This window comes from Mauremys mutica, chromosome 4, assembly GCF_020497125.1.
Source record: "Mauremys mutica isolate MM-2020 ecotype Southern chromosome 4, ASM2049712v1, whole genome shotgun sequence".
NCBI classification, from domain to species: domain Eukaryota; kingdom Metazoa; phylum Chordata; order Testudines; family Geoemydidae; genus Mauremys; species Mauremys mutica.
In genome coordinates this window covers 105,030,287-105,052,903 of record NC_059075.1, presented here as the reverse complement: position 1 = coordinate 105,052,903, position 22,617 = coordinate 105,030,287, and the positions used below count along the sequence as shown (strand labels likewise).

Genomic DNA, 22,617 nt, shown 5'->3' with positions numbered 1-22,617 from the left:
CATTTAGTGGCATTAAAAGAGCTTCATGTAATCAGTGATTTTTTTTGTGGTAGCATCCAGAGGACCCAACAGAGATTGAGGCTCAATTGTTCAAACACATAATAAGAGGCATCCCCTAACCTGGAAAGCTTACAGTCTAAATAGACAAGACAAACAAAGGGTGTGAGGCAAAACAGAGGCACAGAGAGCCAAAGTGACTTGTTCCATGTCATGCAGAACATCAGTGTCAGAAGTGAAAATACAACCTAGGTCAATACAACCTAGGTCTCCCTACTCCCAGGTTAGTACCCAATGTGCTAGATCACAATCTTTACAGTGGAAATAGTGTTGCTATCGTTCATTGCATTGGGTTGTAAATACCTGTTAAATTAAATGTCAAGAGTTTTAATAAGAGATTTCTTTGTAGCACTCAAGAATAAGAAAATACGGAATGAAAGTTCCATAATCTAGACACACACTTTAAACCCTCAGTAAACTGCTACATCTGAGTGTATATTATAGAAATTTTAATTTTCTTAACATTGATTTTGTTTTGAAATATTTTGTTCAAGGGTAAATATATTCATAAATTTAAAGTCTTCCACTTTTACCTACCTTGTGAGTCTATTGACATCTGCTACTTTATTTTGAGCTGTGCAGATACACATTTGCACACTTTGCATGATCAGTCAAAACCTAAGAAAGTTGTAGGGTTAACTATCAAAGATGTCAATGCACTCATCTTTGACCTTCAGAGTTGGAAGCTCAAATTCTGCAATGATCATAAGTAGAAATGAATTTATTGGTTTCATCGTAATCTCTAATAGACATTTATCTGTGTCCTTAATTGACCACAAAATATGACGCAATTAGTAGTCTGTGCCAGTATAAAATTTAGGATTGGAGAATTTTAGAATTGTTTTAGCAGGTTCTGTTTGAGATACCAAAGCAGTTTGTGTGGTGGCATGCATAGTGTTTAGTGATACTAGCATCATTTCATGCTTTAGGCCTGAGATCAGATTTTGAGGGGATTATTTGGGCTGTCAGGAATCTTGACAGGTGCTGTGGCTGCAAGTTCTGCATCTTAAAATATTGAATTGGATTGTCAGATGGGTCCTTCTTGCAGGCCTCAAAAAAAAAAAAGTTCAAATTATTATTTTCTTACTTCAGAAAAATTATTGTACTGCTCCCCTCTTTGCAATGGCTGACAAAACCTGAGGTTCATTCACTACTTGTCCAGTCAGCAGTCATTAACAATTTATAACTTCAAGTAATTTGTTGTTGATTGCCTCCAAAACCAGTGAACAATCATTAGTGATAACATTAGAAAGGGGATGGAGGCATATACTAACCACATTACTTTTCTTGCTTAAATGTTTCTGGTTTTATTTCTTCACTAAGTAATTTTAGAGATTTAGGCCAAGATTTTTAGAAGTGACTAATGATGTTGAAGCAGCAAAGAATCCTGTGGCACCTTATAGACTAACAGACGTTTTGCAGCATGAGCTTTCGTGGGTGAATACCCACTTCTTCGGATGCAAGAAGTGGGTATTCACCCACGAAAGCTCATGCTGCAAAACGTCTGTTAGTCTATAAGGTGCCACACGATTCTTTGCTGCTTCTACAGAACCAGACTAACATGGCTACCCCTCTGATAATGATGTTGAGTGCCTCAATTTTTGAATGCCTCATCTCAGACACTCAGTCTCTACAAATCAGGCTTTGTTATGGTGTCTCAGACTGGGTCTCCAAAACCACTAGTCACTGTTTAAACTTTTGGCTGTATAAGCTTTATTTTCAGTATTCTGATTATAAAGAGCAACAATGTGGCAATTCCTCTCAGCTGTTTTTTATTCTAGGTCCACATTTGCCACCATCAGACCCCTCATATTATTACTAGCTCTGCAGTATTTTAAATAATTTACTATAGAGACACTGGTCTGTGGAACTGAAGTTATAGAAATTGATCCTTCAGAATCCTTCAGTTCTCCAAAAAGGGCCATATTTTTGGAGTTTTTTGTACCCACCCTACACATACTCACATCATCTATCATTTGAAAGCATATTTTATGTACATTTGGGAAAGGTATGATGTGGAGCTGTCAGGTGGTGCTATAAGCCTGTAGGTGAGGTGAAACAATGGTACCCAAATTGAGAGTGTGTCCTTTTTTTCTGCATAGTTCCAGAAACACTCCAACATGACCATGACTACAGTTTTTACTGTTTAAGTCAATTTCAACACCGTAATGTGGTGTTTATTGGTCAAAGTAACCAAACAATAATTTATTTAAATATTTTTATTGGTTTTGCACGGACAAGTATTTTTTCCCCAGAAATTATGAAACTAGTTAACATGTGGCAAAAATAGCAAATATCAACTTTTTGCAATAACATGAAATGTTTTCACATCACATATTCTTAATTGTCAAAGTATTTCACAAGTGATTATAATAGTTTTCAATATTTTCAATTGAAATTTTCTGACGAGATCAATCTCACGTTGAAGGTTGTGCATCAGTAACAGTAGATTGTATGGCCACAGTTTGTATCATATAGTGGGTAGATAAGAATGTACCTGAATTCCTTATGTAATGTTTCTCCATCTGTAAGCTTTTGTACATACAATGTGGCATCTAGTCTGCCTAGTAGAAGGTTTTAATTTGTAATTGCCAATGTATACAGTACTAACTTTTGAAGTATTCTAGAAACTAGCTTTTTTAAATTCAGTGACACTTTGGAACAGTATTAGTGTTAGGGATGACAATCCACAGCTTCCTTTTATGAATATGCAAATGCGATGAGAGAAAGAAGTGGCCTAATAAGAAGTAGCAAAGAAAAAGTCCACAAACAAGTCATTATCCCTTTCCAGTGCAGAGGCAAAGAGCATGTCCCAGGTCTTACCAACTATGTCATCAACAATATGACAAACCAATTTGACCCAGCAGTACATCCAGAGGTGCTAATCAACATATGTGTTGGACTGCATGTAATATCAGATGTACAGGAATCTCTACTGAAAGTAGCAGATGTTGGTGAAGCACAAATGGAGAGATTTGAGAGAGACGCACTTTATTCTGATGAGACACAGTGCTTCTTTAGGCCAGTCAAGAAATCTGGCATCAAAACATTTGCTGACATAGCCAAGAAGACCAAATTTAAGTCTGGCAAGCGAGGGACAATCACAGTATCTATCAGTCCAGAAATTGTTTTTCACAGAGCCCTGTCCTTAGCAAGAGACAGAGATGATATTTCAATAACAACTGTTCTTAGTCACCCAATAGGACCTGTGCCTATGTCCCTCTTCCATGCTGATGGAACAATGAGAAGAACAGACAAAGCTGAATTAGGGCACCAGCTGGAAGCTCAAGCTGAAAGAATCCATGAACTAAGAGCACGTAACAAAGAAACCACAGTGTACATCAAAGATTCCCTGACTATCATACAAATGGTGTCTGGGGACAAATTCCACACATTCGATTAACTGGCTGCTGAGTATTTGAGAAAGGTCCTAAAAAGATTTGACAAAACGAAGTCTGTAATCAAAGACTTTGACAGATATGACAACCGTAACCCTGTGAAAACTGCAGAAAGACAGAACCAGACAGGATGTAAGGCTGGATGCAAGAAACGCCAGGTGATTGGAGGACACCATCTGCCTCCAGGGAAAAAATTTCTAACCGTGGCATCCAGCTAGCAATTACTTGCAAATTTCTCTGTGAATATATGGTTCAAAATGCACCTGACCATGTAGGAGCACACCCAACACAAACACTCCTCCTTACAGGAGGCTTTTCCAGTGCTGAAGTACAAAGTCCATCACCAGTAGAGATGTTGAAGAAGCCCAAGACTTCTACAGTACTCAAGAGGGAGTGGACACAAGGATGCTTCTGCATGGTGTATGTGCCAGTATGACTTTTGGGTCTCTTGGTGTTAAAGGAACCATAGTGATTATGTCACCTGATACAGATGTTTAGGTCCTTGCTGTTCACTAGATAATGTGTATTGAAACAGGCACCATTACCAGCACAACTGGTCGCTGCATACCTGCGCATGCAATTTGTAATGCACTCACTGCTGACTTCTGCAACATATGCCATGCTGTACACACATTAACAGGGTGTGACTCTGTGTCATCCATATTTAGTATGGGGAATAAAATCAGTTTTAATGTTGTCAAAACAGAGGGAGCTTACCACCTCAGATATCTTGCCAAATTGGGAGAGAGTGATGGATAAGCCACAATTTCTGCTGCAAGTAAGTTGGTAGTGGTGCTATATGACTAGAGCAAGAAAGAAAAGGACCTGAATTGCTTGTGCCTCAATCTGGCCATCAAAAAGGACAAGTCATTGGCCAAACTCCCACATGGGACAGTTTTGAAGAGCATGTCAAAAGAGTATCTTGGCAAAGATCTGGATATCTTTGCACATGGGTAGCCCAGACGTTGGATATCATGGCAACATGGATGGAAAAATGAGGATGATGAACTACTTTCTGTGTTCTTCAAGGGCCCAGTGGCGTTTGAGCTTCTACAAAACCTTATTTAAACCTCTACCAGTAGGGGTCATTGCACAATCAACTATGTCTGTAGTCAGAACAAGCTTCCCTGCACAGAACTGTGTAAATGCCAAGGCAATGAAGACTGTGGTAACATACACTCCCAACAGAGATCATAATGATGAACAAGATGATTATAATGATGTTGACTAGAAATGTCTCCTGTGCTATTACATTTCAGTGATACCTGTACAAATTTATTTTGATTTTGTTTTTTCCTTTTGATGGTTGTTGTGATGCTTTGAGGTCACAAAGAAATCAAATTTTGTGTCTTGAAACAATAGAGTCACTAACAGAAAGGAATTCTAATATTTCAAAGTAGTCTTTTTATTGTGCTGATGGGGTATCGTTGTTTATCCTCATTTCTGTGGTAATGGAACCACTTGACAGCTCCACATCATACCTCATCTTAAAGTAGACATAATACGCTTTCCAATGATATATGATGTGCCTGTGTTTAGAGAGGGTACACATTTAGTCAACCAAATCAATGGCTTCTGCCACTCGCCTAACTGTGCAAAGCGGCTGGAATACGACTGAGGATCTGGCACAAGGACTGCTCTCCACTAGAAAGAAATGGATCCTCATCTTTCTAGTATTGTATAGAAACAGTTTCTTGCTTTGCTGTTGAGAAATCCACCCCTGGACAGAGGGCCGGCACCAGGAGTTTACAGCATTTATATCTTATTAAAGTTCTTTTTTAATGGAATTTAATCACTGTCAACTGGTACCCCTAAAGTATGATTTTGGTGTAGTAACATAATTTTGTTGCCAGTATGCATATTAAAGTGGAAATTGGTTACATTTTTAATCAGAAGAGGATGAGAGAGCTGTAAATATAAAGAATCAAGGAAAATATTTCATGAGTATTTTCATGGCTGTGAATTATTATCAGCACTAAAATTATTCCATCATGCCACTGTCTTGCCATAATGAATGTTACATATTCATCCTTGATGATGCTTCAAGTTATGTTTAACTGTGGTTCATTATGAAAAAGATAGGATTAGTTCCTTTTGCCTTGGGAAAACCAAAGAGTAATGGTGAAGTGACCACAAAGCCTATTCTAAGCAGCTGATAAAAATGACAAAAATTGCTTGTGATAAGGAAGTAGCAACCTCTAATAAAGGTGAAGCAGAACTATGATCAGTACCTTGATATATAATCTGGGGTAGCCTTTAAAACAGGAGATTGGCTAATAAGGATGGTTACTTGTTGATCAGTTTTCTCTATTCAGTTAAATGCCTGCAGAGCCATTGGGCTGGATGTTAAACAATCCGAGTCTAACATTTTTGTGAGGTATAGTGGTAAGTGGTAAAACTCATCTTTTCAACCCCTTCTGAATGTATCGTCTTCCTGTTTGTGTCCTCATGTTTTCCAGAGGGTCGTCTTCATTTTAATTAGCATTTCTATGATTCTGCCATCAGAGAGTCGATCATATCTTCCTTGTCAGTATCCTTTGTGGTTTCTCTTCCCAGACTCAGGCTGGCATTTTACAGAGAACATTCTGCTAGATTATCGTTCTGATCAAACAAAACCAGTTTAGGAATTGGATCAGCGTTGCTCTTATATGTTTTGTTGATTGGTTTGTTTGTTTGTTCACATTATCGGACTGAATGATTGGCTGTTTTATGCTAGTTGGCCCAGATAGGAGAAGCATGGAGCCTGTAATCATCCAGATTAGTGGAAGTTTATCCAGCGTACTGCAGGTTTACACTGCATAAAAGAAGCAGTGGCCTGTGGATAAGCTGAAGGCTTCAGCCTCCAGCATGCTCCAGTCCTCCAACATCATCACTGAGTTTGTTCAGAACAACAAAAAAGAAGAAAAGGGAACTGGTTACAAAAGCATTGATTGTACTTTATTCTGACAGATCAGCAAAGGAATTCAGATGTGACATAACCATTCCTACCAAATTTTCTCTCTCCTCATTTTTATCATGTGAGTTTCAAATAGAAACTGCACAATTAAACCAAAAGCGGGAGACATACACATGTTTTTAGAATCTGTTGTTTATCTATGCTTTGTGCAAATGCTATAGCTGTTTTGGGTAGAGAGCCGGTGTATATATAATTTCCAAGAGGCAGACACTTCATGCATCTTCACTAGAGTTACAACAAACAACTGAAGTGACATATTGAGGCTTCCAGCATGCAGTTTATAACCCTTAGAGTAAGGCACATTTATATGAGGACTTAAACAGCCTACATGAGTCTTAGTCATTCTCTATAATGCTCTTAAGAATCCTCACTATAATTTGTCTACATGGTAGTCAGACCTGTGTGTAACTAAAAAAGAATAATATAATCTAGGCCAAAAAAAAGGTGTTTACCTCAAGTGAGAACTGGTCTTAAATTGGTATGATTTTTTTCCTTCTCTTCTGAGCTCATACCAATGGATCTCAGTCGTTAAAACTATTTCTGCCTTTTCCTCATTCCCTCTGCTGCTTATAAGTTTTTAAAGGTACAGCTGTATATTTAAAAGTGTAATTAGGGGAATAAAAAGATGCAGTAGGTTATGATGGAAGAATTCTCTCTTCACAAGTGACTGTGGAAAGCAACATTTGTAGCCATATCTTTATTCTTCTCTGTTGATGAGGCCCAATCCCAGCCTCTGCACCATCCTTGGAGCATAGTGTCTGAATGGCAATGGATTCCCATGCAGTTCCGACGCATTGGAGTGTTTGTCTGCATACAGATTGTGCAGAGATGGTTGCACCCCTTTCATTCCACAGAGCCGTGGTCTGTGGCAGTCTCCATCCACAGGAACAGAGCATGGGTTTTTTTTTCCTGAGCAGGCCAGGAGAGGAGGAGGGATATGGCCAGTGGGTGCTGCACAACTGTGTGCCTTAATCAAAGCTGTCACTTTGAGAGGCTGTTAATGGTGGGAGGAATAGCTCAGTGGTTTGAGCATTGGTCTGCTAAACCCAGGGTTGGGAGTTCAATTCTTGAGGGGGCCATTTGGGGATTTAATTGGGGTTTGGTCCTGCTTTGAGTAGGGGGTTGGACTAGATGACCTCTTGAGGTTCCTTCCAACTCTGATATTCTATGATTCTAATGCAGTGGTTGCAGAGGCTACTGTGGCCCAGCAGGTACAATAATGACCCATGGGTAGGCAGGGAGAGGATTCTGAGTCCTGACAGCACCACTGTACATAGCCTGTTTACTTGGGCTCTTTGTGAGTGTGGATGTGCTTTGCTTCAAAGAATCATTTTGTCTGTGCCACCCTCAATCTGAATGATTATTCAGACCTTTACTAAAGTTAATACATCATAAGAACAGAACATTTACTTGGGAGTAATATGATGAACCAAAGTCGTTACTATGACAACTTTTCTGTACTATGTTTGGGAAGCTTATTCAATAAATACAATTGTTATAGACTATTGTATGTATATGTTAACAACATACATATATTATAAATATTGAACATTATACACATCAAATGGCTAACAGGTCTCAAAATGTAATTGTACATGGAGAATCAACATCAAGCAGGGATTGGTTCTTGACCCTACACTATTTAACCTTTTTCCCAATGAGCTGGAAGAACACACAAAATCATGACTGATAAAGTTTGTAGATGGCACCAAGATTGGGGGAGTAGTAAATTGGAAAGAGGACAGGTCACTAATACAGAGCGCAAACAGTATGCACTTTAATATGGCCAAATCTAGAAGCAAAGAATGTAGGGCATTTTTACAGAATGGGAGAATCTGTCCTGGAAAGCAGAGACTCCAAAAAAGATTTTGGAGCAGGTTGGGATAATCAGCTGAACATGAGCCTCCAGTGCAATGCTGTGGGGGAAAAGGGCTGATGCAATCCTTGGATGTATAAACAGGGTAATATCAAGTAGGAGTTGGGAGGCTATTTTACCTCTGCAATTGGCACTGGTGTAACCGCTGCTGGAATATTGTGTCCAGTTCAGATGTCCTCAGGAAGGAAGTTGGAAAAATTGGAGAAGGCTCAGAGAACAACTGTAAGAATGATACAAGCATTGGACAACATGCCTCGTAGTGATAGGCTCAACATGCCTCCTAGTGATAGTGATTTAGCTGAACACAGAGAAGGTTGAGAGGTGACTACATTAAGAAAAAATATTTGATAATGCACTTTTCAGTGTAGCAGACAAAGGTCTGTAACAAGATCCAGTGGCTGGAAGTTGAAGTTAGACAAATTTAGACTGTAAATAAAGTATAAATTTTTAACAGGTGAGGGTAATTAACCACTAGAACAATTTACCAAGGTTATGGTGGATTCTCCCTCACTGACAAAACCAGGATATGTTTCTGGAGGTTCAAAGACAATGTATCAGGGAAAATATATGCATTTTGCCAGGTTTGGTGCATAGGTAATGCAGCTGCAGCACAAGATAGAATTCAACTTCACTTATGCTTGTGGAAGGTTTCTTTTCAGTGAACTGAAAATATCTTGTAAATTTCTGAATTGGATGCGCTGTTACTAAAAGCAGCAAGGTAAATTATACAGTAGTATTCCATTCATTATTAATGATGTCTTTTTAAAGTTTGCCACTGTTTTATTCATTAAGTGAGATATTTGGTTTATGATTTTGATAAGCTATAAAGTGGCCTAATTTAATCACATTTAAACAAATATGAAGAAGTTGAAATGCTCTTTTAAATCATCTTTGCTTATACTTAACAAAGAATTCAGCCTAAAGGGTTCAACAGTCACATCATTTCTCTCATGGCTATTCAGATTTCCCATATAAAGAAGGAGCAGGGTACTCTTCCCATTCCCTTTTTAGAACATTCCTCTTCTGCCTTTACAGTCCTGTCTATTTCCTCATTAGTGTTCCTTCCAGAGCCCAAGCTTGTCAACAATGAAGCTATTATCAGCACAGTATGAAATCAAAGGTAATACAAAGGTGGTTTTTAGTCTAGTCTTCAACAATGTTTTGTCAATGACCAGTATTTTTAATTCTGCAGCTGCTGAAAATTTATGGAATTAGTGTATGTACAGCCAGATAGATTATAAATCAGCAACTGATGACTTAACATCTGTATCATACAGATACATTCTCATGTGTGTTAGGAAATGTGGGAAAATAGATCACAAAAATATCTTCACTTAACTAGAATGTACGGATAGCTTTAGTATGAGAGAGCATATAGAAGGGGGAGGGTTGGGCATTGTTGATTTCACATTTGCCTGCAAGTGTTTAAAGCCCAAAGTAGGTTGGAAGCCTTTTTTTTAAAGCAAGTGTAAATGCGATATTAGTGTTCCATACATTAGTCTGTATATTCTGTTTTGTGAAACACAGGCTTCATGATATTCAGATAAATATTTTTTAAAGATGAAGGAAAAAGTGGTGACAGGAGTCTCTTTCTCCAGCAGCTTTCACTTTCTTATTTTGGTCATATGGAGCAGCTAGCTTCCTATTATCTGTAACAGTCCCCTTGCCCCCCAGCCCTACCTATCTTTTCACAAATTAATAAAATAGGATATCTACAGGTCCCATCTTGCGCAGCATTTAGCGTGCCATAACAACTTGGAACCAGATTTATAAAGGTATTCAGCACTCAAAGGTGCGGGTAGGTGCCTATTTACAGACGTGCCCAGTGGGTGACTTTCAATGGGACATGACTGCCTAACTCTCTGAGGTGCTCAGTGGGATTTACATCATTAGGTGCCTAAATACCTTTGTAAATCTGACCCTTAATCTGCTATGTTAGAAGTAAAGGCGTGCCAGTTTATTTAGTAGGCAGCTGAGTGCTCCAGACTGAGGTGGGCTTAATGGATGACCTGCAACCTGCAATGGTTTTGGAGCATCTGGAACACAAAACTCCTGATCCTGCGGCTCTGCCTTGGTGCAGGGGTCCATCCATGTAGAGTAACTTATAGAATCAGGGCCTAGACATGCAGAGAGGAGCTTTAAATGTTTTTTTTTGTGGGGGTTTGAATGAAACTTTAAAAAACAAAACAAAACAGAATCTGATTTCTTTCTTTTTGCTCTGTTTCTTCTAATTTTCTGACCTGGTTTGTACCATATTACCTCATTGGACAACATATTTCCCACTCTGTCCACCCTTACACATTCCTGAAATATCCAGGCAGTAGCAGAATTCCTGTCTCCATAGCTCTCATATGTACTTGCAACAGTCAGAAAATAAATCCCAGTTACTTGGAAGAGCCACACAGCTTTTATCTCAATTACTTTTAAAGAACAATTTAATTAGGACTTGGGACACCGGAGCGCTTCACAAGCCAGGTGTTCTTTTGCTTTTTTTCATTATAAGGCAAATACTTTTTGTCATGGGCTTGCACCAATTTGGAGTGAAAGGGTATGCAAAGATATGAAGTAGATGATATGACTCTAGGACAGGAAAGTTTGGGTACATTCAAGCAACTTACTATAGGAATAATCCTGCTGTGCCCTTCATTAGGGGAATTGGCACAGATGTAATCCATTATTTTCGCACTTCAAGTTTGGAAGCTCTTTTCTATTTATTTTTATCACTGGTGTGGTTTACTATTGCTGCCAAGTATCTCACTGACTAGCACTCTGTGATGGGGCTTGGGGTGCAGTTCAGATGAGTGAGGGGTTCTCTCGTCTCTTACTCTGTAACCCTGAGTGCTTCACAGTGCTTTGCTACTGTAGCTCCCAGCCTGGGATGCTCACAACTGGCCTACAAGCATGCAGCTCACAGCCTGAAGTGTCTGTGTGCTAGACAGCTCTGGTTCAGCAGCTCTGACCTGAGCAGCCTGTCTACATCTCCCCTCTGGCTGCCAACAGCCTTGGTTGCAACCTTCAAGGTGACCCGAACACACTTCCAGACCCGAATTGCCCAGAGGGGGGGGCAAGAGGGGCAATTTGCCCCAGGCCCCGAGCCCCACGGGGGCCCCCACCAGAGTTTTTCGGGGCCCCTGGAGCGGGGTCCCTCACTCGCTCCGGGGTGCCCGGCAAACTCTTGCGGGGCCGGGCGCAGGAGCTTCTGCCGCTCCCGGTCTTCGCCGGCGGGGGGTCCTTCCGCTCCGGGGCGGAAGGACCCCCCGCTGGTGAATTACCGCCGAAGACGGAGCAGGACCCGCCGCCGAAGCGCAGCTCGGTCTTCGGCGGTAATTCGGCGGCGGGGGGCCCCTTCCGTTCCTGGACCCGCCGCCGAAGTGCCCCGAAGACCCGCGGCGGGGCCCCCCTCCGCCGAATTACCGCCGAAGACCGGGCTGCGCTTCGGCGGCGGGTCCCGCTTTGGCGGTAATTCGGCGGCGGGGGGGTCCCCGCCGCGGGTCTTCGGGGCACTTCGGTGGCGGGTCCAGGAACGGAAGGGGCCCCCCGCCGCCGAAGACCCCGGGCCCCCGGAATCCTCTGGGCGGCCCTGACGCTGGGTGTACTGCAATATACAACCCTCTCCAGGATAGTTCAGAAAAATGAGGTTCGTTCGTTCTTCTTAAGACACAAAAACACATCACAGCTTATTAACTTAACGGGGGTAAATACATCCTTCAATTTAAACACAGCACTGAGTTCATTTATAGGAAAAATACATTTATTAACAATAGGACCTAGGTTAAGTGATGCCAAGTACAAGGAATAAAGTTAGAAAGGGATACAAACAGATAAAAGTGAAATCATAGAATCATAGAACTGGAAGGGACCTTGAAAGGTCATCTAGTCCAGTCCCCTGCACTCGTGGCAGGACTAAGTATTATCTAGACCAGTGGTTCTCAAACTTTTTTACTGGTGACCACTGTCCCATAGCAAGCCTGAGTGCGAACCCCCTAACAAATTAAAAACACTTTTAAATATATTTAACACCATTATAAATGCTGGAGGCAAAGCGGGGTTTGGGGTGGAGGCTGACTGCTTGTGACCCCCCCTATATAATAACCTCGCGACCCCCTGAGGGGTCCTAACCCCCAGTTTGAGAAACCCTATCTAGACCATCTGTGACAGGTGTTTGTCTAACCTGCTCTTAGAAATCTCCAGTGATGGAGATTCCACAACCTCCCGAGGCAATTTATTCCAGTGCTTAACCACCCTGACAGTTAGGAAATTTTTCGTAATGTCTAGCCTAAACCTCCCTTGCTGCAATTTAAGCCTATTGCTTCTTGTCCTATCCTCAGAGGTTAAGAAACACAATTTTTCTCCCTCCTCCTTGTGACAACCTTTCATGTACTTGAAAACTGTTATCATGTCCCCTCTCAGTCTTCTCTTTTCCAGACCAAACAAATCCAATTTTTTCAATCTTCCCTTATAGGTCATGTTTTCTAGACCTTTAATCATATTTGTTGCTCTTCTCTGGATTCTCTCCAATTTATCCAAATCCTTCCTGAAATATGGCATCCAGAACTAGACACAATACTCCAGTTGAGGCCTAATCAGTGTGGAGTAGAGCGGAAGAATTACTTCTAATTTCTTGCTTAAAACAATCCTGCTAGTACATCCCAGAATGAAGTTTGCTTTTCTGGCAACAGTGTTACACTGTTGACTCATTTTTTAGCTTGTGATCCAAAATGACCCCCAGATTACTTTCTGCAGTACTCCTTCCTAGGCAGTCATTTCCCATTTTGTGTGTGTGCAACTGATTGTTCCTTTCTAAGTGGAGCACTTTGCATTTATCCTTATTGAATTTCATCAAGTTTACTTCAGACCATTTCTCCAGTTTGTCCAGATCATTTTGAATTTTCATCCTATCCTCTAAAGCACTTGCAACCCCTCCCAGCTTGGTATCATCCACAAACTTTATAAGTGTTCTCTCTATGCCATTATCTAAATCATTGATGAAGATATTGAACAAAACCGGACCCAGAACTGATCCCTGTGGGACCCCACTCATTATGCCCTTCCAGCATGACTGTGAACCACTGTCTGGGAATGGTTTTCCAACCAGTTTTTCACCCACCTTATAGTAGCTCCATCTTGGTTGTATTTCCGTAGTTTGTTTATGAGAAGGTCATGTGAGATAGTATCAAAAGCTTTACACTAAAGTCAAAATATACCACATCTACAGCTTCCCCCCTATCCACAAGGCTTGTTATCCTGTCAAAGAAAGGTATCAGGTTAGTTTGACACAATTTATTTTTGACAAATCCATGCTGATTGTCACTTATCACAATGCTTCCCCTCTTTGTGGTTCTTCCTTCCACTAACAATGGGCCTAGCACTTTTCAGTTAACTTTTACCATCTGGGGGAGGGCATGGATTCAGCTCATAGGTTCTGACCTGTGAGGCACCTCCAGCATCTCAGTGAGAGATACCAGCTGAAACTCAGGCAAGTAAACGTTACGTTTTGTCCCCTGAATACACCAGTCTTTCTAGCTGACAGTAAAATAGTTCAGTCCAGTGACATTATCCTCAAAGTAATAAGAAAATGTTTTCACAGCATGAAACTTGACTCTGCAATCAAGTATCAGCAACTTGGATTAACCAAGCTATTTCCTATCTGCGTAGCCCTAGCCTAAATGCTTTATGTCATGATTGATCAGATTAAGGATGAGACTTGGACAACTGGTATTTTACCCTCATGGGATTGGTAATGGAACTGTATATTCTCAATTATTATTTATTTATTCAGTGACTTTCATCTCTAAATAACCAGTTCATTTCCAGTCCCGTGAACAAAGCAAATGTGCCAGTCTTTTTAGCAGCGGGGGAAAAAAGATGTTGATAGTAACTGAAAATCATTATAATTTGATTGCTTTTCTAAGGTCTTTGTCAAATGAGTCAACGGTCTCAATCCAGTTCCTTGTGGACTGGTGTCTCCTTAATAAAAAAAAACATACTAGCACTAACTGTCTCCGCAGAAAGCTAATGGATCAAATAGACATACTGAATTAACCTCATTCCTGTAATGTCTTTAGAAGATGAGATAGCGTGATCTACAGGATAGGGCACTGGATTGGGGGTCAGGAGATCTGACCTGGGTTCTATTCCTGTCTCTGTCACTGACCTGCTGTGTGACCTTGGGCAGTTGTGGTACCTCTCTGTACCTCTGTTTCCCCTTTGTCTGTCTGGTCTGTTTAGAATGCAAGCTCCTTGGGATGTGTTGTTTTTAATATGTGTTTATACAGTACTTAGCACAAAGTGGCCTTGATCTTCGCTACGGCCTCTAGGTGCTATTGGAATACAAATTAATAATATCCCTTCCAGATTCCTACCCATCTTTATGACAACTGAAGAAGATCCTGTCCCTGGAAAATCCATATGCAACTCAGGGTGAAAACAATCATTGGTATTTGTTGGGGCAGTCTTTTGGAATTTCACTCTGTGATATGTGATACTTGTGCAGTGCATGTAGTTGTGTATTGTAATACAGACTCTCGGTGCTCTGATTTGAGGAAACCCCTTTAACTTGGGCCACAGAAAGGTGTTCCTTAGAGTTGGTCCCTCTAGATTGCCGAAGGAGGAGTTGAGGTATATTGGTAGGGCATGACGAGGAAGTTCTGTCACTAATGGTAGCTGTTCTGTTAATAAAAGTTTTCATTGTTCCAGACTATCAATCCAGCACTTCTCCAAGAACTAGATTCACTTGCAAACAAGTTTTCTAAGAAAAATATTGAGAAACATAGCTGTAAATCTTGCAAACAAGAATCCCAGCTTTCAGGTGCTGGTAATGCTTTACAGCCCTCTATATGATATTAAATAGGATAGTTGGATTTGGATGCGCAAACATAGTTTGCAGAAAACACTGATCTTAACCCAATGCCTGTTATGATTTCTCTGTCCTTGTGAGAAGACCAGCTTGCACATGTTTGGCAGTGAATTAGTTAATTTACTTAGTGTTTTATGTGTAGGCAGCATGCAGCTCTGTGAGACTGCAGTGGGCAATGAAGCAGCAGAATTCAATTTGCAGCAGTGACCTAAGAGAGACTATTTTTAGTAATAAAATAGGTCAGGGAATGCAGTAGTACAGACTGATAAATGAACAGTCTTCTCCTTAACTCATGGGGTTTGTTTCCTCTTATTATACAGCAGCTCTGAGGTGGGGAAACCAGATTAAACATTGTCACATGATCAACATTTGAATTTTTCATTGTGAAACAATCACAAGAAAACCACTGTGGTTTCTCGGGCTGTAATGAAGAAAGAAACTAGGTAAATAATTTCTTAGGGATTTGTGGAAGGGAAGCCCACTAGAGAGCTAGATGACGTGAGTCATTTTAAGCACTGTTGTACAGTGCATATGACAGGCAATTCTCCATTTTTACTACACTGGCAGGTTTTCACATATTCCTTGTACATGTCTCTGGTATTCATTTATTCTCTGTGGACCATGCAGGTGAGGGCTAGTGTCCTCTTTTCAATGTGCGATAGATGGAGGAACTGGCTAATGCCATCAGCTTGGTTCTATGGCATTTTCAGTTTTCTCTTTGAGAGGAAGAACAATCTGGCCATGTTTGCTGTGGTGTTCAGCAGCCTGCTTAAAGAGTCTCTCTTTCCAGAGTCAGGTTACTTCACCTGTGTTCACCAGGGGTTCTATTCCTGGCTGCAGAGGAGTCAGTGTGTGGCCTTGGACAAATCTCACAAACTTTTACTGTGCCTTCATTTTCCTCGTTTGCAAAATAGGCTTAATATTGTACCTACCGTGTAGGGACAGTATGAAATTTAATTCATTCATGCTTGTAAAAGACTTTGAGATCCTTGGATAACATATAGCAAAATATTTTACTATTATATAATTGTGTAATCAAAGTAAGATGGAGCATGTACCACTGTCATGAAAGGTCATTTCTGTTGCTATAAGTTCTGAATATCTGGCCTTTATCTTAAGGAGGCAAATAGGGCATACAATATACTTGCAGTGTTGTCCTTAATAATGAAAACCCTCTTCTTATCAGATAATTTGACATCAATGCTTCGTGAATAGTAATAGTAATTTTCCACTTACATGACCTGCTCCCTATTAACCCTTACATTCCTCAACTGAAAAATGAGCCATTTCACTGGTGTGGCATTTGAAATTCATTTAAAAAATGCTGTTCCTAGTGGGATTGATCCAAAACCTATTGAAGTCTTTGCAATGGAAATATTCTCACTGACTTCAATGGCTTTGGATAATCATGTATACAATATGTGTCCTGTCAGCTGTTCCAGTCTAATTCAGTATTCTTAAAGCAGCAGTCTTAATGAAAACATCAATGTTGCTGTTTTTCCTTTGGCGCTAAAATGAAGGAAGCTTAATTTTTCTTTGTGGAATTGTGAACATGGTAAAAGCATCACTTTTTGTAAACTTAAGTCATTCCAGTCTCCCTGTCTACACCCCAGTCCTCCCACGCAATCCATCCCTTTTAACTCATCATAGGAGCCAGGAGTAAATGACAAATCATGATCCGCTCACTGCATACGTATATGAGACTAGTCTCTTGCTAGCAAAAAAAACACTCATTGACATGAAGCCGTTCATTATGCATGCAGTAGAGAGCTCCGGCAGGAACACTCTCTGTCTCCATTTTTAAGAGCTAGAGTGCAATGTTTTGGCCCACCCAAAAAAATTACTGGTGTACGTGCCATAGCTGATGTGCTTCACTAACTTCCTTAAAGTAAAAGTCATACAGTAGAAAGTCAGAATTTGGGAAGTAGCTAAGCCTTGCTTTTATATCATAAGTGTTTTATAATGATTACAGTTAGAAGTGGAGGGGAGGGATATCTCAGTGGTTTGAGCATTAGCCTGCTAAACCCAAGGTTGTGAGTTCAGTCCTTAAGGGGGCCATTTAGGGATCTGGGGCAAAAATCTGTCTGGGGATTGGCCCAGCTTTGAGCAGGGGGTTGGACTAGATGATCTCCTGAGGTCCCTTCCAACCCTAATATGATATTCTATGATAATAGCAGAGAGAGAGTACATTTAGAGGTGGTTTTAATCTTTCACATTGCATTAGAGGCTAATTTATTTAAAGTACATTTTTGAAAATCCCTATTCTTTATTATTTTCTGACATTTCATCGCAAGACAGGTGAAAACAATTTGCGCTACAACAGAAAGCTAGCAAGATATTTTCAGGAGTGTGCCATCCCATTTCATTCATGTACAAATGTTTCTATTTTTGTCCAATGGTTTATTGTGGTTGATAATCAGATTTATTTTCTATCAGGGTATGGATGAACTGTAGTGTCTGAATTCTGAGGGACATAATCTCAGACAGGAAAGTGAATGGTCTTGCATCATTGAACAGTGTCACATGTTCACATTATGAGCCTGACTCCAATCTCAGCTGTAGTGCACACACAGGTGCAAATAGGTGCTACTTTGGATGTATGCTGGTTTAACTGAGATCGTCCCTTCACTTTAGGGTTATATGCCACGCCAGAGGTCAAATCTGGAGGTGGAATAGCTCTTTTGTCTTCACCCAAGTTCAAATGTGAGAATAGCTCTCTCCAAACAAAATCCTTCATGTAAATCCAGCTCATCTGCAGACCAGACTAACTTGGGTACCTTGTTAAACTGTATGCCTTCAGAAATCAAAGGCTTTCCTGAGAAGCTGATACAGATGATATCTGACATGGCAATGACATTTGTGACGCTTATTGTCATGGGAGTCTTCAATAGCCATATGTCAGTACCTCTAATCCAATGGCACCAAACATCCTATCTGACCTTTCCATGTTAGGTTCTCACTGGCAATCTCTGGACTGGTTCCTTGGGCTGGATGTGCACATAAGGAACCACCTATTTTGATCTGCCCATACCCTGCTTAAGGTGGAAGGCTCATGGACCCCACTAAATTCCAAAACTCTACCCAGCCAAGAGGCAAAGGAGTAAAAGAACTAGTGAAACACTATAACTGCTCCCTGACAAACACTGTTGATACACTGTCACCAAAGCATTCATGGTTCTCAGATGACATGGCAGACTCCCTTCACCACAAAGTATTCTTTCAAACCTATGCTGTGGCTGAAAAAAGAACCTACTTTTCCATTGCTTGGAGGCAGCAAAGTCACCGCAGCACAAATTTCTACACCTTAAATAGTTTAATAAACAGAGATTGTCTGCACTCAACCTCAGAGCCTAGCATCTCTTGCTGTGAGAAATTATCATTTTAGGAACTTGTGCATCAAGGATGGCTTGATGGGGTGCAAAGGAAAAAGCTCTATCTCTCCTTTGCATGAAGCGTAAATGGTACCCTCTCCCAGCTTTGTCAGTGCCTAATCAGAATCAGCATCTGGCTCAAGTCTAGTTGGCTGAGGCTGAACTCAGGCAAAACAGAAACGATGCTGGTAGGAAATAGGAAGCATTTAGAAGAACTTGCTTCCTCCATCACATCCTATTACCCAAACTGCTGTGGCTGCAAACACCTGTGGCTGGCCTGAATGCTGTGCCTCACCTTATTGCACATAGATCTTCACACAATCAACCAGGAAATTGTGACCTCTAGCTTCAGTTGTTTACCTCATTATGTGTAGTAAAGAAGCCTAATGCCTTGAGAGCAGCATTAACTGGTACAAAACTGAGTAGTACATGCACTTAGCAGCACAAGTCACTCTGAGCCCAGCAACCTAGTGCTCTGGTCTCTGCACTTGCTTCCCAACATATGAAGTGTCCAATGGAGGGTCTTTGTTCTGATATTCAAATAACTCTGTAGGATTTGGCCCTGGCTATCTGAGAAATTGCCTTTCCCTCCATGACTGTGACCTCTCCTGGCAGCTGTGTTTCACTAGAACTTTGAAACGAAGACTAAGATGGGGGAGCTAGAAATAGAATCTTCAGAGAAGATGAGCTTATAATAATAATAGGAGATATACCAATCTCCTAGATCTGGAAGGGACTTTGAAAGGTAATTGAGTCCAGCCCCCTGTCTTCACTAGCAGAACCAATTTTTGCCCCAGATCCCTAAGTGGCCCCTTCAAGGATTAAACTCACAATCCTGGGTTTAGCAGGCTAATGCTCAAACCACTGAGCTATCTCTCCCCTCGAGCTTAGTCTGTGGAAGTCACTGCAAGATTAAATAAGAATGATAATGGAGCTCATGTGATAAACCCCTTTCTTCAACTTGAATTTCTCTCAATTTATGCACACACATTCTCTCTCTCCCTCTTCTCTCCCCCCGCCCCAAGCTTTTACCATCTCAGATTGGGAATGAAGAGAGAACTTGATGCTTTTAACTTTTGAGCCATGTGATACTACCTTGGTGAGGATCTTATGAGAGCACAGGTTAGCATTTGTCCCTGTATCTCTCTCATTTAATTGCTGGTGCTTTAGCTTTTTCTATGTATTTATTGAGGACTTGCTGGTGTTTTCCTACCTGTGGCTACTTGTCATCCCTGAAATGCCCATATTCCATCCCACCCCACCATAATATTGCTTCTATAATCTTAGTGATGTGCGTCATCAACAGCTGATGGGAGCATGTTCCCATGTAGCACCATAAGTTGTCACAAACCATGTCATCTTCTTATCACTGGTTGGTTTGACAGGGCTTGCAAAATTAACATGCCAGCTGAAAATATAAAATGTGTCCCCATGGTTCTTCCTGTAGGGTCTGGTGCTTCTCCGAGTGATACAGAGTGCTAGCAAATTAGTGTTTCTATAGCTGCATGTCACTCCTAGATGTATTACCTGAAGGAGGGAGTATGTCTAAGAATGAGGGCAAGCAGCATAGTGTAGCTCTTATGGGGTAGGATCTGCCAAGGATAGCAGAGTATATCCTCATACCAAAGTTGAGATGTCCTGAAGGGATACTTGTGAAAATATTTTTTTATTTACTGCATCATATATGCTTGTGTATATAAGCTGAGAAATTTCGGGCTGAACTTCAAGGCAGGTTTAGATGGATTCCCTTATATTTAGATCAGTTTGGGAACAGCTCTGCCAATAGATCTGCAGCTCCTTGTCTCTCTCCTTTCTGCCTCTTGGATGGTTTCTCTGGAAGTATACAACCTTTGCAAGTGTGAGAGGACTTGGGGCCAGACCCACGTTAACATAACAATTCTCAAAGCTCATTGGCTTGTTCAGTATAATGAAGCATTTCACAAAGTGAATCCATTTGTTTCCTCCTCTTCGTGCTCTGTAATTTTTAATGTATACCAGTCCATCAAGTGCAGAGCAGGAACATAGAAGAGGTCATAGACCAGAGCAGTATTCTACCATTAATATGCATTAGTTGAATTTTCCTGTCATTTTACCTGCAGCCCTGCTGTGGAGTGGGGACCAGATGGAACCACCTGCAGAGGGAGCAGAGTGCTCCAGGTTGTCATCGAACCGCCTGTCCTCCTAATGGGGTGCAAAGTGAGAAAAGCTATTTCTGTGCTTGTTCCCAAGCGTTATAAAACCAAGATGTCAAGTGACATATGAAAAGAAGTGATCACGATGCCAGTTAATGCCAGTAGTTAATCTGCAGCTTTGGGCATTATAGCTCAATAACTGATCAGTTTTTAAACCTGTTGGGTAGTAGTTAACCTCAACACCAGTTAGCAAGGTACCACTGGCATAATTTGTATCACCAGAGTTATGGGCATGATTTCCAAACCTGTCCTCCATTTGGGTGTGTTGCATAGTTTTTTGCACACACACACATGCACACGCCTGCACACACGCTTCTTGTGCATTGTCACCTGCACATGCAAATGATAGATTTTTATCACTCCGAGGTACCCACTGTCTATACCTGTTTCTTGTTTTATACTTAGATTGTAAGCTCCTTGGGAAAGGGTCACTCTTTTTGTTTTGCGTTTGTGCAGCACCAAGCGCAACGGGGTTCAGCTCTATGACTGAGGCTCCTAGGCGTTAAAGTAAAATAAATAATTAATACTAATAAATATGGGTGAGAGTTCACAAAAAGTACACTTGCAGATGTACGTGTATACGTATGGAGACTAACTTTTGAAGATTAGGCACAATATATGTTCTCTTTTAGCGTGTGTGAATGAGAGCATTCCAGGTGCATTTTGTTACACACAGTGATGTTTTTATTAGATCTCTGGTTGGTGCTGAAACTGTGTTTTGAGGGGGAAAAAGTGATTTGATTCCAAGATTTAGAGGTGACTTATGTCAAGATTATAGATCGTGCTGTGCAAAGATGGTGCTTTGATTAATAGGTTTATTCAGGAATCACAGCTGCAAAAATTGTAATCGGAAGCAGATTTGTAGATCCTGCCCTGTGGGGGTTCTCCTCCCTGCCCCCCTTGAGAGAGTGAAAATCTGGAGGGAAGGAATTAGAGCAACCTTTCATTACTGAGCTGGCAGCGACAGTTGGCATTAGCTGAGCCCTGCTGTTGGAAAAGCCTGGAGAATTGGTGCAGTCCTTTGCTCTCAGTTGGTGATGCTGAGACCACAGGTGCATAGAAGTCAAATGCAAAAAGAAAAGTCTGATAAAACAATAAATGTAATTTGAGCGAACATGAACATCGTGTGGCTGCAGAATGGCCAGGGAGTGCCTGTCATCTTTGCCCTTCATTCACCTCATATTATTTTTAAGAGCTTTGATTGTAAGCATTGTTCGGAATGTGCAGAGAATTACAGTAAATCCAGCCTTAAAATACAAAACTGAGCATTAGGTCTCAGCTGTTCTGTGTGATTCTAAGTGTCGCATTTCTCTAAAGAGTATTCATAATTCCTGCATTGCAACATTGGGGTTACAAAGTTCAACAGAGGTAGCGTCACAGTGCTCCTGCCTGGAGTGCTTGGCAAAGAGGTTGGAGAGGAAGGTGGAAGAAGATATTGGGCGTAGGGGCATTAGATGATGGCTGTAGGGAGGGGGAAAGGAGCATTTGCAAAGATAAGGGAAAGAAAGAGTGATTCTGTTTCTCTGAGTCCCAAAATAGTCTAGTTTTTATCCTGCTGTTCTCTTGTACCATTATTATCCGTGCATAGTTTTTCCATAATTAAAAACACTTTTAGTTGAGCCTACTATCACACTGAAAGCAGAGTGAATTTCCAGTACAAACAATGGTGGAAAATACAAAATGAAACATATGAAAAACTGCTCTTTGCTCACTTTTAGGAGGTTATTCTCAAGTCTCCAGCCTGTGGATGCCAAAGGTCAATTGTAGGGGGTGGGGATCTTGGTCTTCAGGAAATGACAAACTTGCAACCCGAGTGAGGTCTGTTTACTTTCTTCAAGGCCGTTTCCACAAAGAAAAGGGCTGCGAACCTTAAAGGAAAGCTTAGATTAACCCAGCTGTTATTAAATACCC

The 22,617-nt window shown here is 41.0% G+C and overlaps 1 protein-coding gene across 2 annotated transcripts in view; it reads left to right on the top strand.

The window, feature by feature from the left end:
• SERGEF (secretion regulating guanine nucleotide exchange factor) overlaps nt 1–22,617 on the top strand; it is a 245,359-nt gene that overhangs the window by 167,880 nt on the left and 54,862 nt on the right. Inside the window, exon 11 of one of the 2 annotated variants that reach the window (XM_045016969.1) lies at nt 2,849–3,653. The exons of the other annotated variant lie outside the window; for it this stretch is intronic. Coding sequence (XP_044872904.1) covers nt 2,849–2,916 — 68 coding nt within the window. The 3' untranslated portion in view covers nt 2,917–3,653. Of the gene's footprint in view, nt 1–2,848; nt 3,654–22,617 lie in introns of those variants that run through there. 2 annotated transcript variants of the gene reach the window in all.